At 43.1% G+C, this 18,287-nt stretch overlaps 1 protein-coding gene across 1 annotated transcript in view; it reads right to left on the reverse strand.

The window, feature by feature from the left end:
* pdia5 (protein disulfide isomerase family A, member 5) overlaps window positions 1-18,287 on the reverse strand; it is a 126,091-nt gene that overhangs the window by 101,591 nt on the left and 6,213 nt on the right. Inside the window, exons 2-5 of the mRNA XM_068034842.1 lie at window positions 16,863-16,989; window positions 11,865-11,952; window positions 5,206-5,289; window positions 3,000-3,045 (exon numbers count right to left, since the gene is read on the reverse strand). Coding sequence (XP_067890943.1) covers window positions 3,000-3,045; window positions 5,206-5,289; window positions 11,865-11,952; window positions 16,863-16,989 — 345 coding nt within the window. The remainder of the gene's footprint in view (window positions 1-2,999; window positions 3,046-5,205; window positions 5,290-11,864; window positions 11,953-16,862; window positions 16,990-18,287) is intronic.

Genomic DNA, 18,287 nt, shown 5'->3' on the forward strand with positions numbered 1-18,287 from the left:
GTGGGCAAAGATTTGGCAAATGGAGTATAATGTAGGAAAATGTGAAATTGTCCATTTTACAGAAAGAATATAAAAGCATATCATCTAAATGGTGAAAGATTGCAGAGCTGAGATGCCGAGGGATCTGGGTGTCCTCGTGCGTGAATCGCAAAAGGTTAGTATGCAGGTTCAGCAAGTAATTAGGAAAGCTAATAGAATGTTATTTTTTATTGTGAGGGGAATTGAATACAAAAGTAGAGAGGTTATTCTTCAGTTACATAGGGCATTGGTGAGATGACATCTGGAGTACTGTGTATAATATTGGTCTCTTTATTTAAGGAAGAGTGTAAATGTATTGGAAGCAGTTCAGAGATAGTTTACTAGACTAATACCTGGAATGAGCAGGTTGTCTTATAAAGGAAAGGTTGGACAGTCTAGGCTTGTATATGCTGGAGTTTAGAAGAGTAAGAGGGGACTTCATTGAAACATACAAGATCCTGAGGGGTCTTGACAGGGTGGATGTGGAAAGTATATTTCCCCTTGTGGGAGAATCTAGAACTACGAGTCACTATTTAAAAATAGTGCCCATTTAATGCCCATTAAAGACAGATGAGGAGAAATGTTTTTCTCGGATGGTCATGAGTCTGTGGAACTCTTCCTCAAAAGGCAGTAGAAGCAGAGTATTTAAATATTTTTAAGGCAGAGGTAGATAAGCAAGGGGGTAAAAGGTTATCGGGGGGGGGGGGGGGGCAGCAGGAATGTGGAGGCGAGGTTACAATCAGATCGGCCATGATCTTACTGAATGGTGGAGCAGGCTGGAGGGGCTGAGTGGCCGACTCCTGCTCCTAATTCGTAAGTTCATATTCCACAAAAGAGCCAGAAAGTGGGATCCTGGAGGATTCAACCACACTGTTTATGAGGAAAGATTTAAACTCTTTAACTCAGAAGGAGAGACAAGTTGTTTAAAGATTATAAACAGTTTAAAAAACATAACTCTGGATCTCTAAAGGCAGAGGTCGGAGGTGGAGTGGAAGGTATAGTGTAGGAACAGCTAAAAGACTAATTTAGGAAGCCCTTTACGTGATGAGTGATCAGTCCATGAAATAGACTGACGGACAGGGGAACTTTGGAAATCATTCAAGAAAATAAAAGGATGCTTTTGCAGGATGGGGTTTATGGGCTGCAGATTTTAAATGAGTCAAATGCAAAAATGTAAATTTTATCTGTGCCAATGCCAGGAGCTAGGTCAGGCAAACACAGTAATTCTGAAGCATTGCCATTTTTATAGACTTTTCAAACAAAAAACATTTGCTCTTAATTTGTAAGTAAGCAAATCTGGTTTACCTCAAGCCCTGCTGTACCATTACTGTCACGGAAACTATACATCTTACACAAGCATCCGTATCGAGAGTCAGGTTAACCAAATAACACACACTATGATTTGTGGCTTATCCTCTTTAACCACTAAAGGGGATGTAATATTGACACTTCCTGCCTTTAGATCTTTACATTAAGGACCTCATAGTCCTTTTTACATAGAAGTGCCTTTATTTTTTTTTCACTACTGGGCAAGGCAAGCTGCTTTAACTCAGTCATAAGATCTCCTCTGCAGCTTTAAAAATATTCCTATTTGCACCCACCAAAAAACAAAAAGGCATGAGATTTTGTACCAGGATTAGCTGATTTCAGCCCAGGTAATAATTGGCTTTAATAAGTCAGAGCTGCGAAGGAGTTGCGGGAGGAAAAATAACAACCAGCTTTCTTTTCATATCCAGAGCCTCCTGCTGTACAACGCATGCACGGATGCCAGGGAAGGACAGATCAGGCTCAGATGCAACACCTTTCATGGTTGATTAGCTGCCAAGGTTTACTGCCCTAGTTGAACATGAAAAGTGGCCACTTGGATCAGTTACTGAAGGACTGCATGTGGAACCTTATGCTGGCAGGAGTATGTACTTTTGGGAGGAGGAGGAAGAAAATTTGATCCCTTTCTGGCACAAGAGGCAACTCAGGAAACAAGCATCCAAAACTGTGTGTCAGCCTGGAGTCAACCAATAGGAGGAAGTTAACTGCAGCTTGGGTTGACCATTCATCCCACTATTCATCCTCATTTTAAAATAAAAAGGTTAGTGACCTGGCTCAAACTGGAAATTGGCACTTTTATTACAGACACCTGATGGCATTGGTGGGATTTATATTCCATTTTGCCACAACAGTTGAGGCAGCCATTTGCACCAATGGATAGAACTGGCTCGTCAGAAGAGTGGCTCAAGCAATTGCACAATTATAGAGTGAATCGTGAGTGAAACCACAACAGATTGCAGCAAGCTAACGCCACAATTGAGAGAAAGAGAGGGCAATGAGGTTATGTAACACATCAGTGAGAAATGTCAGATAAAGGGATTTATTGTTCCTTGTCCTCGGCTGAAGATTGTTATGGAATTAGCAGTAAGGGGGGTGTGTGTGTGCGTGCGCACGTGAGCGTGTGTGCAAGCGAGGGCTTGTGAGCGAGTCAGTGTATGTGTACCTAGGAAACAGGTCTCACAGCAGACAGTTCAAAGCGTGGTCACCTGCCATATGAAGCGGACACAAAGGAATCCCTTGGCCATAGTCATCACCAATGTACACTCTAATTTTTTTGGCACACGCACGTGCAGTAACTTAAAGGGCCAACTTGTGCACAGTCTGCACGAGGACTTGGGTTGCTGCACGGCCACACAGCTTCGAGGGAATATTGGTTCATCGCTCTATTCTTGTACTTGAACAAAAATGGCATGTGCAAGACTATACATTAGAGACCCATAAACTAACTGAATTAAAACTACTTGTAACAGACATAGGGGGCAAGCATTTGAGAGTTTGTCTCCTTCAAGCACATTGCATCAAGATCTGTAGCCAGGCATACCGCAAACGTAACGACAATGCACTGTTCAATTAATCATGTAGAAATCAAGGATTGTGCCTTGTCGAAATCATGTAGAAACCAAGGACCATGAATGCTTGGCACAAACATTTATTACCTTGAATGTTTCAGGCCTTTCGTATTCAACGTGGAAAGCTCCGTCCCTAGACGGCCAGAAACAATCAGATATCAGTACCTTTTCAGCACAAGTACAAACATCCTTCTCCCCTCAAAAATGTACCCCAAACATCAATGCAACCTCCTTGTCTTTCTCAAAACAGACAGACTGATTCAAGAGGCACATAGCAACGTACACCTGGCACAAACTGATTCAACCAGTTTCTCACAATAGCCAGCATGTTGAAGTGGCCTGGATTTGGCTGCAACTATTGTTTGTTCTAAATTGAAGTTAAACGCACCATAAGCACCATTACCAGTTGGCTTGGCAAGAGAATTACTGTGAACACAGCGTTCCTGGGCTTGGTTGGGAAAGAATATTAGGTATACCCAGTCTGGCCAGGAATCATTGTCCAGCAACCTCTACTGCAAGTGCATGAGTGAATGTTGGGTGTTTTCAGCTGCTTAACCAAGCTGGTTGAATACTGCACCAACATTCATTGTCTATGCTCATATGTGGCCACTTAATTAGTGGTCGGGGGAGTCCCCAGTCCAATGTACATAAATGAATAGGAAGGAGCAAAGGAAGAGAAAAAAAATTACACATTTTAAAAAGCAATGTTTGAAGATTCTCGATACGGGACCGTATCAAATATATTTCGATTCTGGATTCATAGGCTGGGAAAAGTAAGACTGACTGAGAATTCAGTTTTGCTTTTCTTCAGCACATTAATCAACTTTCCCCAATAACTAAGTGTGCGAGTTCCACAGTAAAATAGACCGCACCACATCTTGACAATATGGGACCCACCCAGAATGACTTTAATCATGGATTCAGACTCCGATCAAGCAATGACTTCAGAATCCATTACTTTCACATGTCCATTAGCCTCATTATCTTTTGGCACAGATAGTTTGCCACTGTCATAGGTTTTTCTCAAAGACAGACTGGTGCTGCAGCCATTGACATACTAACCTCTGCTTGAGCGTGAAGGCGTGAGTGAGAGATTCCTTGCACAGCAAGTGTTCCACTCAATGGACAAATGTAGCACCCTGTTATGGAGTTATACGGAGCAGGAACATCCCAGACATGATCCCTGTTCTCCTCTGATCTAGCTGATCTCAGCTAAGGTGGTGATTAAGTCATTTTAACTGGCCTCATTTAGCTAGAGGGATATAAACAAAAAAAATCGACCACCGTTTTGCTTCATATTATTCAGTGGCCACAACTAGAAAGTGAATGTTTGGACAGGATCAAGATCAGTTGCAATGCCCTGCACAGTCAAAAGTCCTGCTGGTACTCATCATCTGGCCTCTCGCCTGAAGAACATTACTTGACAAAGTTATCAAAGCTCTAGCTTAGTGGCAGCACTCTTGTCTCTGAACTAGGAGGTTGAAAGTTGAAGTTCAACTCCACAGACTTGAACACATAAGCTAAGTTAGCACTCTGGTGCAGTGTTGAGGGTGCATTGCACCTTCAGAAGTTCCATCTCTGGAATGAGGTCCTGCCTGCCTTCTCAGGTGGATCTAAAAGATCTCACGGCACTAGTCAAAGAACCTGGTCAACATTTATGCCTCGACCAAAACCTAAAACCGATGATCTGGTACTTTAATTCATGGTTGTTTGTGGGGACCTTGTTGTGTTCAAATTGGCTGCTGCATTTCCTACTTTACAACAGTGTCTACACTTCAAAAGTACCTCATTGATGGTAAAGCGCTTTGGGACGGCGTGAAGTCCTGATAGGCACTATATCAACGCAAGTGTTTTTTTGCCCTTTAAGGCTGCTACCACCCAAGGAGCATACTGCACCTTTTCAAGGACAATTGGGGATGGGCAATAAATGCTAGCCTAGATAGTGACGCCCACATCCCACAAACAAATAAAAAGAAAAGGCAGACGACAAAACAAGGGTAGAACAATTTTTAAAAGCAAAACATGCTGAGTTACAGGAGTATGATGGCAGAATGCTACAACCTCAGTGTGCTGATAGGGGGACGTGCCAAGCAGGGAAGAGCAAATGTAGCCCAGCACCTGGCTTCAGAACACTTGCAGAAATCATGCAGCAAGGCATCCATCTGCTACTCTCAGTCAGAGGATGATGTGTGGCCTGGGGAGAAAACTGCATGCAACAGTTGCTTATATCCCAAAAAATGGTCTTGCTGGAAATACTAAATCTCAGCACTTCATGGACTTAGCTTCGGCTTACTTGTAATGCAGCAACTCAATGCCATTTTGCTTTGAGGCTGGATCCACTTTCATCTTCTTGCACAGCTTCCTGCTTTCACTGTTCCTGTAAGAAGACAGCACCGTGACACGACTGTAAATGGGAGACACTCTCTCTGTCTTTAGTGTCTACTGCAGCAATACTTGAAATTCCTCCTTCACAAAAAAGCCAAAAATTCTTATAATGCAGAGTTGTCTCATACATTCAGTTGCAACAGACTAAATTGCTTTCTGGGCATAGTACATCTTAAGTCACCAGCAGGTAGCATTCATAAGCTTCCCCGGCAGAAGGAGCTCAGTCAACATGACTTGAAGACAATTATCATTTCCCCAGTAATCAAGGGTAGGAGTCCGAAAAATGAGGCATTGGCACAGCAGTTAGTCAATGTGTAGGAAACAATTTGGACACGGTTACTGATCAGCTTATTTAACGTGGATGCAACTTCCATCTGTTGTACAAACCACCCTTGCTTTTATTTTAAGTAGCACAACCACAAGCTCCTCTGATGGCAATGTTTGTAAATGCACTGGCTTATAAGGTTAAATGAAGAGGGGTAGCAGGAGATTCTCCCTGAAGGTGCAATCAATCCAGGTGTTTAACAGTCGATAGATATTTGGGAAGTGCAGATATTAATGGTTACAGAGAAAGGTGGGAAATTAGGATTAAAAAGTTGAAGAGTTGCCTCAGCTAACACTGTAGAATGTTTGATGAGCCAAATGACCTACTTCTGTCCCTAAATACACTGTCCGAAGAGATACTGAGTGATATACAGAACGAAGCTCAATCTGTGATCAGTCAGTTTCAGCCAGAGTTGCATCAAGGGAGTTACAAATGACTTCAATGCACCTGACCCAAGGATAGGATAGGATAAAATGGCCATTTCGCATTAGTGATCATTATATGCTGGCCTCTGTTTGGCCGTGTCCACCGTGCTCAAATATCCTGCCAACATTCACCCTCTAAGCTCAAGCGTAACTTGGGCAAGATATTAATGATTTTGGCATGAAGATGACTGCTAAACAAAAGAACCAATTTGCATGACAAATTAAGTACTGCTCCCTGCTGTGCTGCATAAAGAAAAGAACAAATTATCCTCTGTACAAGCTTAAAATGTAACTGTGGAACACTATTATCCCTGCTTTCCCCATCCCACACCACCTACAAATGAGTGCTGAATCTTTGCTGTGATATGTTTCCACTGACACCTAAACACCTTTCACTTAAATTGCTAGTATTCAATTAATCTGGACAGTTATCACTGGCAGATTATCTGACCACCGTAGGGTTGGTGGCCGCAGGGGCGGAGGGAAAGGGATGGAGATGGGGGAGGTCATCAGTGCCCTATCCAATCTTGGCTGCACTCAATATCCATGTATGCAATCCCAGAGAATTTCAATCAGAAGCAGAAGCCAAGGCTTCCCCACCCACCCGCACTGCACTCAGCTCCTCCCTAATGCAGAGATATCGAGGTCACAATTACTCTGAGCAAGGCAAGAGAACTCAGCACAGTCCTCAGCTGTGGCTCAGCTACTCACCAAATACGGGCAGATAAAAATACTATTTTCATTTAAGCCACAAATGAAGTGGAGTGTGCGTTGTGGAGGGTCTTCGAAAAAGATCATTGAGCTGAAACGCTAACTCATTCACATTCCACAGGTGCTGCCTGACCTGTTGAGCGTTTCCAGCATTTTCAGCTTTTATTTCAGATTTCCAGCATCCGCAGCATTTTGCTTTTATTTTAGTTACCCTGATCATTCCCTTAGAAGTAAAACACCAATGATGAATGATAAGCGAGAACAAAAAGATTCATAAAACGTACTTGAATGCATATCATCGCCAACATTCAACGTGCTACAGGAAATCTTATCAATTAAAATCAATCAGATTTTGTACCTTGTGCACATGCCATTAAATACCCCAAACACCTCAATAAAAGAAAACCAGCCACAGTGAACATTGAAAATAATAAATGGAATAGGAAAAGTAGACACAAAACATGATGGCGTTGAGAAAGGAAACACAGGTTTAAACAGTCAAAGATTCAGGACTTAGGCCAGAAAGTTGTTCTTCACACAAGGACTGATCAACATGGGTAGGGTTGTGAGGCAAATACCATAGAATCATTTAAAATACATTAGGTGCTGCAGTGGGAGGAATGCAGGTTTGGTGTAGGTGGGTAGATGAACTGATTGACTATTCATCTTGTGATCCAGTGCACAGTGAATCATGATAACTTCAAAACTGTGCAGCTTTTTACCTCCCTCGTCCTTCTCTTCCTACAATCTAGACTTTCAAAACCCTAGCTTGACATTACCCATCCACAACTTTTCGATTTATCTTATCTTCTCTCCTACAATGGGCCTGGGCCCTTCAGTTAAGTGTTTAGTGGGAAAATATATATTTTTTTAAATTCGTTCCTGGGATGTGGGTGTCGCTGGCTAGGACAGCATTTATTGCCCATCCCTAATTACCTTAGAGAAGGCGGTGGTAAGCGGCCATCTTGAACTACTGCAGTCCATGTAGGGTAGGTATATCCATAGTGTTTTAGGAAGGGAGTTCCAGGATTTTGATCCAGCGATGGTGAAGGAACGGCAATATAGTTCCAAGTCAGGATTAGATTAGATTAGAGATACAGCACTGAAACAGGCCCTTCGGCCCACCGAGTCTGTGCCGAACATCAACCACCCATTTATACTAATCCTACACTAATCCCATATTCCTACCAAACATCCCCACCGGTCCCTATATTCCCCTACCACCTACCTATACTAGTGACAATTTATAATGGCCAATTTACCTATCAACCTGCAAGTCTTTTGGCTTGTGGGAGGAAACCGGAGCACCCGGAGAAAACCCACGCAGACACAGGGAGAACTTGCAAACTCCACACAGGCAGTACCTGGAATCGAACCCGGGTCCCTGGAGCTGTGAGGCTGCGGTGCTAACCACTGCGCCACTGTGCCGCTTGTGTGTGGCTTGGAGGGGAACTTGCATGCGGCAGTTTGGAAGGTGCTGTCTAAGGAGCCTTGGTGCATTGTTACAGTGCATCTTGTAGATGGTACATAATATTGTCACTGTGCGTTGGTGGTGAAGGGAGTGAATGTATATGGATGAGGTGTCAATCAAGTGGGCTGCTTTGTCCTAGACTGTATTCAGCTTCTTGAGTGTTGTTGGAGCTGCATCCAACCAGGCAAGTGGAGAGTATTCCATCAAACCCCTGACTTGTGCCTTGTAGACGGTGGACAGGCATTGGGGAAGTCACGTGGTGAGTTACTCACCGCAGGATTCCTAGCCTCTGACCTGCTCTTGTAGCCATTGTACTTATATGGCTACTCCAGTTCAGTTTCTGGTCAATGGTAACCCCCAGGATGCCATAGTAATGCCATTGAATGTCAAGGGGAGATGGTTAGATTCTCTCTTGTTGGAGATGGTGATTGCCCGAAAGTTGTGTGGTACGAATGTTACTTGTCACTTATCAGCCCAAGTCCAGATATTGTCTAGGTCTTGCTGCATTTCTACATGGACTGCTTCAGTATCTGAGGAGTTGCAGATGGCGAACGTTGTTCAATCATCAGCGAACATCCCCACTTCTGACCTTATGATAGAGGGAAAGTCATTGATGAAGCAGCTGAAGATGGTTGGGCTTAGGACACTACCTTGAGGAACGCCCGCAGTGGTGTCCTGGGGCTGAGATGATTGACCTCCAACAACCACAACCATCTTCCTTTGTGCTAAGTATGACTCCAACCAGCGGAGGGTTTTCCCACTGATTTCCATTGACTACAGTTTTGCTCGGCCTCCTTGATGCTATACTCGGTCAAATGCTGCTTTGATGTCAAAGGCAGCCACTCTCACCTCACTTCTTGAGTTCAGCTCTTTTGTACATATTTGAACCAAAGCTGTGATGAGGTCAGGAGCTGAGTGGCCCTGACGGAACCCAAACTGAAAATCATTGAGCAGGTTCTTGCTAATCAAGTGCCACGTGATAGCACTGTTGACGACACCTTCCATCACTTTACTGATGATCGAGAGTATGCAGTGCATAGTTGAATGTTCAAGATGTTTGCATTATTGCAACCAAAAAACGAACTCACTGCACTCACAGAACATACTCCGAGAAAACAGGATCACCTTTTACTGACTTTGAGCAAAAATAATGCAAGTCATTGCCATAGACTCACAGAAACTAACAGCACAGAAGGAGGCCATTCAGTCCATCATGTCTGTGCTGGCTCTTTGAGAGAGCAATTATCCCCACTTTTTGTCTGTAACCTTGTAAGTTTCTCATCCTCAAGTACCTGTCAAACTCTAACATAATTCGAAATCACTTAAAATAGAATCTACTTTCACAACCTTTTCAGGTAGAACATTCCAGATCTGGACAACTGAGTCAGAGAAAATCTCATCTCTCCTCTCGATCTTTTTCTAATTATTTTAAATCTATAACCTCTGGTTATTGACCCATTCACCAAAGGGAATAGTTTGTTTCTATCTACTCTATCAAAACTACTGATATCTTGAAAACTTCTATTAGGTCACTTCTTTGCTCTAAGGAGAACAGTCCTAACTTCACCAACCTCTCCTTATAACAGAAATGACTCATCCCCGGTACCATCCTGGTAAACCTCCTCTGTACCCTTTCTAAGGTCTTCACATCTTTCCTGAAATGTGGTGCCCAGAACAGTCCACAATACTCCAGCCATGGCCTAACTAGCGATTTATAAACTTCTAGCATGATCTCTTGGCTTTTATATTCTATACCTCTATTTATAATTGCTAGTTACTCTTATCTTAACCATCCTATCAACTTCCCTGTCATTTTTTATATACACATCTATACTGGTATATGGACACAGTAGAAAGTTTTGGGCGAGAGATGCAGGAGGAATATGAGGAAACATTTTTTTTACACAGCGGGTGGTAATGACCTGGAACCCACTGCCCACAAGGGTGGTGGAAGCAGAGACAATGGCTTCAAGAGGAAGCTGGATGGCTATGGAGAGAAACAGATTTGCAGGGCTAAGCAGATCAAGTGGGGGAGTGGGACTGACTGAATAGCTCCGATGAGAGCCAGCATGGACTCGATGGGCCAAAAGGCATCCTTCTGTGCTGTAAATGACTCTGATTGTATGACTTTACAGGTCATTCAGTTTCTTTGCACACATGCATGTTCATGAGCTCAACCCCTTCCCCTATGTTCTGGTCTCTTTAAATCTGTTCATTTGGAATATCTTCCAGCACTGATAAAGGGTCCACTCCCAAAACTCAAATCCAGATACACTGACTGATCGGCCGTTTTGAGCATTTCCTGTCTTGGATTCCAACATAGGAGACGACCATTCGGTCCATTGTGCCTGAAGGAGCTATTCAATTAGTCCCACTCCTCCGCTCCTTCCCCTTAATCCTTTTTCTTTTTCCTTTTCAAGTATACATCCAATTCCTTTTTGAAAGTTATTATGGAATCTACTCCCACCATCCTTTCAGGCGGCACATTCCAGATCACAACAACTTGCTTAATAAAATTATTCTCATCTCCCCTCTGGTTCCTTTGCCAATTAACTAAAATTAGTGCCCTCTGATTACAGACCCGGCTACCAATAGAAACAGTTTCTCTTTATTTACTCTAAGTCCCACTCTTCTTCTCTTTCCCTGTAGCATTTGTAGTATTTTTGGGTTACTGGGTTGTAATAAACAGGCATTTCTTTTTAATCTACAATACCCGAGCAAAACTGCATTTCCCAGGATGCTACGAAATACACGAGAAGCAGGTATATTCAAATTTACAAAATTAAGTCATTTAAATTAGTTATATGCATTTGCCAGTGAAGCCAGGACATAGGCAATCCTCTGGAAACTTCTTCAGAAGCATGGATTGGCAGCATGGCCAATAGAGAAGTTCTTTGTGTTGAATCGGGGATATGACGACAAGCTAAGGAAATCTCAGGTTGGTTAACAGAACTAAATGCTACACAGATGAAGATATCAGCTTGTGTGTGATCTGATCAGGGTGCTTAAAATGTTAAAAGGATTTGATAGGGTAGATACAGAGAAACTATTTCCTTTGATGGAGGGGAAATCAAGAACAAGGGGTTAAGCACTTCGGGGCGCTTTGTTAGGTTAAAGGTGCAATGTAAATATCATTGGTTATAACCTTAAAATTGGAGCTCGGCCATTTAGGAAAGAAATCAGAAAGCACTTCTTCACACAAATAGTGGACATCTGAAACTCCCCCAAAAAAGCTGTAAATTGTGGGACAATTGGAGCTTTTGTGATGCAGAACCATAGATATTTGCTGGATAAAGATATCAAAGGAGATGGAGCTAAGGCAGGTTAATGGAGGAACAGATCAGTCATGGCAGAACAGGCTTGAGCTGCTGAATAGCCGACTCCTATTCCTATGTTCCAAACAGATGAGTACACGCAATCGGTTGAAGTATCCTGGCTGAATGGGGAAACAAGCTCTGAAAGCAGGTTAGGCTGCCTGCCGACCCCTTCAAACTGCGAACTGTGCATCATACGAAAGACCCAGAGAAGGAAAACAACTAGAAATTAGGTGGAGGCATGAGAGAAATGGGTTAAATCATAAAGACTTAAGGTTCTGTAACATCCCATCGTCAAACTATCATTGTTAAAAAACTTACCCACAATCTACCCAGGCAATGGTGCCCTGCCCTTTCACTGCTTCTGCCACGTCAGAGAGCAGCTTAAGTGATCGTTCAGCAGTAGCAGCTATCAGTGAGAAAGCAAATATGGGTGTTACTGAACATTACTTATCACCATTGTGCTGTGCAGTTAGTTGCAAGAAAGATTCAGGCTCCTTTAACAAATTATAAAAGTACAGTGAGATAATGAACAACCCATTCGTTAATATTGCAGTTGCCATATAATCACCAGACCAGATGCACGCTCACTGCCAAGAGCCTGTTGAAATCTCTGCCAAACTCGTCTGCACTTGCTGCAGGATGGAGACAGCTAAGCACAACCCTACAGAATGTGGGGAAGGGGAAGAAAAGGGTGAGACGGGAATAGTCATCCTTGGGCCACAACTGGCCACCTTCCATCACTTGTTTCCAAACACCATTGGAAACCCACGAGCAGGCAACACTGGATCAACAGGGCGAGAACAGGATGTACATAGAGAGGTTTGAGTTATGCTGTGCTCTCCCAAAACTCTTAACGGTCTCAGAAAAAAATAAAGTTCAAAGGCAGCAAGTAGCTGAATTATACAGGCCAAGGAGGTTGCTGGGGTCTGTGCGGAGCCAGTGAATCTCAGCTGAGGGCGAGCTACAACTGGCTACAGCAAACCTAGAGAAGGAAAGGCAAGGTGAGATTGAGTAATGGAAAGAAAAAAAAACAGTAAATAAATTGAGCAGGGTGCCTGCTCCTTATTACTGTTCACTGACTCCCAGCTGGAAGTGCAACAGTGTAAGGGGACGGGGGGGGGGGCATATTGAATGAGAATTGGGCTCCGCTCCGATGGCCCCTCTCCTGGGTAAAATTGCTTTCTGTCAACTTACTGTCTTGACTCTCACATGAAGAATGGCCACTTATTTGAGGTATCAAAGGATAAGCTTCCGCACTCCCCGTCTACCCCACCACTCCAGAAACAGTTTCTGTCTTTTACAAAAATAAAATCAGTAACAGTAACTCTGAAGCTGTTGAATTGTTGTAAATGCCAGCTTTCCATTTATTTTCTTTTTTAATGCAGTGTAATTTCACAGCAGTCAAATCACTTCACACACCTGGTTTAACAATTTTATCTTTCAGTATTTGCACAAGTAGTTTCCAAGTATGAGCACAAAGTGACTCACATCACGCCTGGGTTATAATTAGAGTGCTTCTACTGTAAAGCACATTAGTTCAGAATTTGCCATTAGGAGTATTGTTTAAATTCATTCTCGGGATGTGGGAGTCACTGGCAAGGCCAGCATTTATTGCCCATCCCCAGTTGCTCGGAAAAGGTGGTGGTGGAGTTTCTACTCAGACTGCATTTCTGCTTTGTAGCGCTTTGATATAGCTGAGTAGCTTGCTAGGCCATTTCAGAGGGCAGTTAAAAGTCAGTCACTTTGGTGTGGAACTGAAGTCAAATATAGGTCAGTGAGGTAAGGACAGCAGGTTTCCTTCCCTGAAGGACATGAATGAACCAGCTGGCATTTTACAACAATCCGACAGCTTCATGTCACTGTTATTGATTTTTTTGTTTTTAAAGGCATGTTTCCTTTCCCAATACAATTCCAGTCAGGAATATATACTGCTTGTACAGCTTCATGAGCTAAGAGACTACATTCTCCCAAAACCTAGCTGCTGATTAAAATACATTGCACAGTGCCGAGAGTAGGATTTAGTTAAGCATAACGTGGGTGTGAAATTTTCACGCTATAAAGACCAGCTGCAGATTTTGTTGTCTCTGTCCAAATCTGGGTCGTGTTGCAAGAGAGCTTGGTGAGCTAAACAATGCTGGTGGTTACACAACCATCACTGGTGGCAGAGAGAGCAGCTTGAGGTGAATTAAAAAAGAAACAAGAAAGCCATGTTAACTGGATGACATACTATGCAAATTAAAGTTGGACATACTTGAAGCTTGTCATTATTTTTTGGAGATAAATCGTTTCAACTGCCACATTTCATTATCTAACTTTACTGACAATAATTAAAGATAATGCCCCTGGATTGCTGGTCACATTACCCCCGATCCAACTTTTAATTATTGCTTAATTTCCTTTTTCAGTCTTCTGGGTCACATTGCTCCCACATCTTGCCCAATGCCACTTTGGTGCATGTGGGCATACGTACATACGAATTAGGAGTGGAAGTCAGCCACTCAGCCCCACGAGCCTGCCCCACCATTAAGTAAGATCATGGCTGATCTGATTGCAACCTCGTCTCCACATTCCTGCCCCCCCAACCCCTCGATAACCTTTAACCCCCTTGCTCATCAAGAATCTATCTACCTCTGCCTTAAAAATATTTAAAGACTCTGCTTCCACTGCTGTTTGAGGAAGAGTTCCAAAGACACACGACCCTCCGAGAAAACATTTCTCATCTCGGTCTTAAATGGGCGACCCCTTATTTTTAAATAGTGACCCCTAGTTCTGGATTCTCCCACAAGGGGAAACATCCTTTCCACATACACTCTGTCAAGACTCCTCAGGATCTTGTATGTTTCAATCAAGTCGCCGCTTACTCTTCTAAATTCCAGCAGATTCAAGCCTACCCTGTCCAACCTTACCTCGCAAGACAACCCGCCCATTCCAGGTATTAGTCTAGTAAACCTTCTCTGAACTGCTTCCAATGCATTTACATCCTTCCTTAAATAAGGAGACCAATACTGTATACAGTACCCCAGATGTGGTCTCACCAATGCCCTGTATAACTGAAGCATAACCTCCCTACCTTTGTATTCAATTCCCCCTTGCAATAAACGATAACATTCTATTAGCTTTCCTAATTATTTGCTGAACCTGCATATTAACCTTTTGCGATTCATGCACGAGCACACCCAGATCCCTCGGCATCTCAAAGATGTGCAATCTCTCACCATTTAGATAATATGCTTCTTTTTCATTCTTCCTAGAAAATGGGATTAGGATAGGTGCTTCATGGCCAGCATAGACATGATGGGCTGAAGGGCCTGTTTCTGTGCTGTATAACTCTATGACTCTAAGACTCCTGCCAAAATGGACAATTTCACATTTTCCCACATTATACTCAATTTGCTAGATCTTTGCCCACTCGCTTAACCTATTTATAACCCTTTGCAGTCACCTTATGTCCTTTTCACGTCTTACTTTCCTACCTATCTGGGACTGGCCTTCAGTTGTGTGCTCTTCTATATTCAACCAGGGATTCTTTTGGAGAAGATGGGTAGGGAGGGGCTTCAATTATCATTTCTAACAAAAGGAGGGAACTTACTACTTGGGAACAAACAAAAGTAAATCACACCTAATGCCCAATGACAACGTGTTGAATGAGACAACAGCAATAACTTGCATTTATATAGCACCTTTAATGTAGTAAAATGCCCCAAGTGCTTCACAGGAACATTAGCAAACAAAATTTGACACCAAGCCACTTAAAGACATATTAGGGCAGATGAACAAAAGCTTGGTCAAAGAGGGGAGACGTTTAGGGAGGGAATTTTAGACCTTAGGGCCTCGGCAGCTGAAGGCACGGCTGCCAATGTTGGAGTGATTAAAATAGGGAATGCGCTGGAGAAGTACAGATATCGCAGAGCTGTAGGGCTTGAGGAGGTTACAGAGATAGGAAGGGGCAAGGCAATGAAAGGATTTGAAAACAAGCATGAGAATTATTAAAATCGAGACATTACTTAACTGGGAATGTAGCTTAGCGAACACAGGGGCAATGGGTGAACAGAACTTGTTGAGAGTTAGGATATGGGCAGCAGAGATTTGGATTAGCTTAAGTTTACAAAGGATGGAAGATGGGAAACCAGTCAGGGGTGCATTGGAATAGTCTAGTCTAGAGGTGACAAATACATGAGTGAGGGTTTCAGCAGCAGAAGAGCTGAGACAGGGGCAGAGTCAGGTTATGTTGAGGTGGGAACAGGCAGACTCAGTGATGGCACAGATGTGTGGTTGGAAGCTCACGTCAGGATGAAATATGACACCGAGGTTGCAAACAGTCTAGTTCAACCTCAGACAGTTGCCCGGGAGAGGGATAGAGCCAGTAGATATGGAACGGAGTTTGCGACAGGGCCTGAAGACTTTGTCTTTGGTCTTCCTAATACTGAATTGGATGTGAGACAAGTAGTCTGATGCTCATCCAGAAATGGATGCGAGACAAGTAGTCTGACAGCAGAGGGGTTGAGGGATTTGGTAGTGAGGTGGCATCAGTGTACATACAGAACGTGACTGTGTTTTTGTATATCACAGTGGCGCAGTGGTTAGCACTGCAGCCTCACAGCTGCAGGGACCCGGGTTCGATTCTGGGTACTGCCTGTGTGGAGTTTGCAAGTTCTCCCTGTGTCTGCGTGGGTTTTCTCCGGGTGCTCCGGTTTCCTCCCACAAGCCAAAAGACTTGCAGGTTGGTAGGTAAATTGGCCATTATAAATTGTCACTAGTATAGGTAGGTGGTAGGGAAATATAGAGACAGGTGGGGATGTTTGGTAGGAATATGGGATTAGTGTAGGATTAGTATAAATGGGTGGTTGATGGTCGGCACAGACTCGGTGGGCTGAAGGGCCTGTTTCAGTGCTGTATCTCTAATCTAATCTAATCTCCTGCAGATGGGACAGGACAACATGCCACTATGCAGGTTGAATGGGATGCAGTCTTTGAATACAGCTTTAAAAGCAGGGTTTACGAAGTGAAAGAATCCTTGCGACTGTACTCCATTTATTGAAATACTAGGTGATTACCTAGTCTTCTGTCAACAGATGAATATAAACTGCATCAGACCCAACATACAAATTTATTTGGTACTAACCAGGTAAATGAACATTCAGTACAAGCAGTAACTATTTTCCTCAAATTGCCAAAACAACAAAAATGCTTTTGTACCAACTCAAACACAAATTACATCCTTGAAACAGAGTTGCTCATTTCTTGAGATGCTACAATGGAGCACTGATTTAGTTTAATCTTTCTGTACCTTTGTCGGAAGATACAGAATCTGCTCACCTGACTTGGAGTAGAGGACCAATACATTATTACGTGTCCGCATGAGTTTCTTTAGTTCTTTTTGGTCATCGACTTTCTCAATCAGTGGAGACACTTTTGCTGCCATGAGGCACGTGGACAGCACTGCCTTGGGGAGGAAAACAGGTAAGTTAGGCAGTTGGAAAGAAAGGTCCTCAAAGGGGATAACGTCTACAACGGCTCAATTGATTTCCCATAAATCTTAGGTCAGCAGATTTTCAGACCTTAAGCAGAGAAGTATATCCAAGTAATTTTCACAATTTCACCTGACTCGGCTGTTTGTTTTCAATACTGAGAATTCTAGCCAAAGGGCTAAAGTTCCACTGCTGGAGAAAGAATCGCACTGTTTAAGAGAGGTTAAGAACAGCTCTTGCAAATCAGGATCAGTGGTTATGAAGAGCTACCTTGTCTTTTAAAAGTTAAGCTGTGACGGCAGTTACACTTTGGGGTTTTTAAACACTGAAGCCGAGTTGAATGTCTGGTGTTTAACGGCTACTCCTGTAAGTGGACCTTGCGTCAACAACAGCAACTTGCATTATTATAGCACCTTTAACATAATAAAACAACCCAAGGCATGTCACAGGCGCAATTTAACAAAAGCCACATAAGAAAATATTAGAACAGGTGACCAAAAACTTGGACAAAGAAGTAGGCTTTAAGGAAAGTCTTAAAGGAGGAGAAAGGAGTAGGGGATTTATGGAAGGAATTCCAGAGCTTAGGGCCTAGGCATTTGAAGGCATGGCCGCCAATGGTGGAGTGATTAAAATCAGGGGTGTGCAAGAGGCCAGAACTGGACTGCAGAGGTCTTTGAGGCTTCTAAGTCTGGAGGAGGTTCCAGAGATAGGGAGGAATGAGGCTGTGGAGAGATCTGAAAACAAGGATGAGAATTTTAAAACTGAGGCTTTGCCAGACCAGGAGCCAATGTAGGTCAGCAAGTACAGAGGTGATGGATGAAGGAGTCTTGGTACAAGTTAGGATACAAGAAGCAAGTTTATGTTGGGTGGGAGATGGGAGGCTGGCCCGGAAGCTTGGAGTAGTTAAGTGTAGAGTTAGAGTAGTGGATGAGGGGTTCAGCAGCAGATGAGCTCAGGCAGGGTGCAGTGGGACAATGTAACTGAGGTAAAAATTGGAAGACTTGGCATCCCCTTATGAACCAGAGGGCACCTTTACCTGCCCCTTATTGAAACAAATCACAGCAAGTTCCAGAGGTTAAACAGAGAATCCTTGTGACTGTGCTCCATTTACTGAAATAGATCACGTGATTACCTATTCTGTCAGCGGATGAATATATACTGCATCAGACCCAACATACAAATTTATTTGGTACTAAACAGGTAAATGAACATTCATTACAAGCAGCAACTATTTTCCTCAAATTGCCAAAAAAACAAAAATGCTTCTGTTGCG

This window comes from Heterodontus francisci, chromosome 7 (assembly GCF_036365525.1).
Source record: "Heterodontus francisci isolate sHetFra1 chromosome 7, sHetFra1.hap1, whole genome shotgun sequence".
NCBI classification, from domain to species: Eukaryota; Metazoa; Chordata; class Chondrichthyes; order Heterodontiformes; family Heterodontidae; genus Heterodontus; species Heterodontus francisci.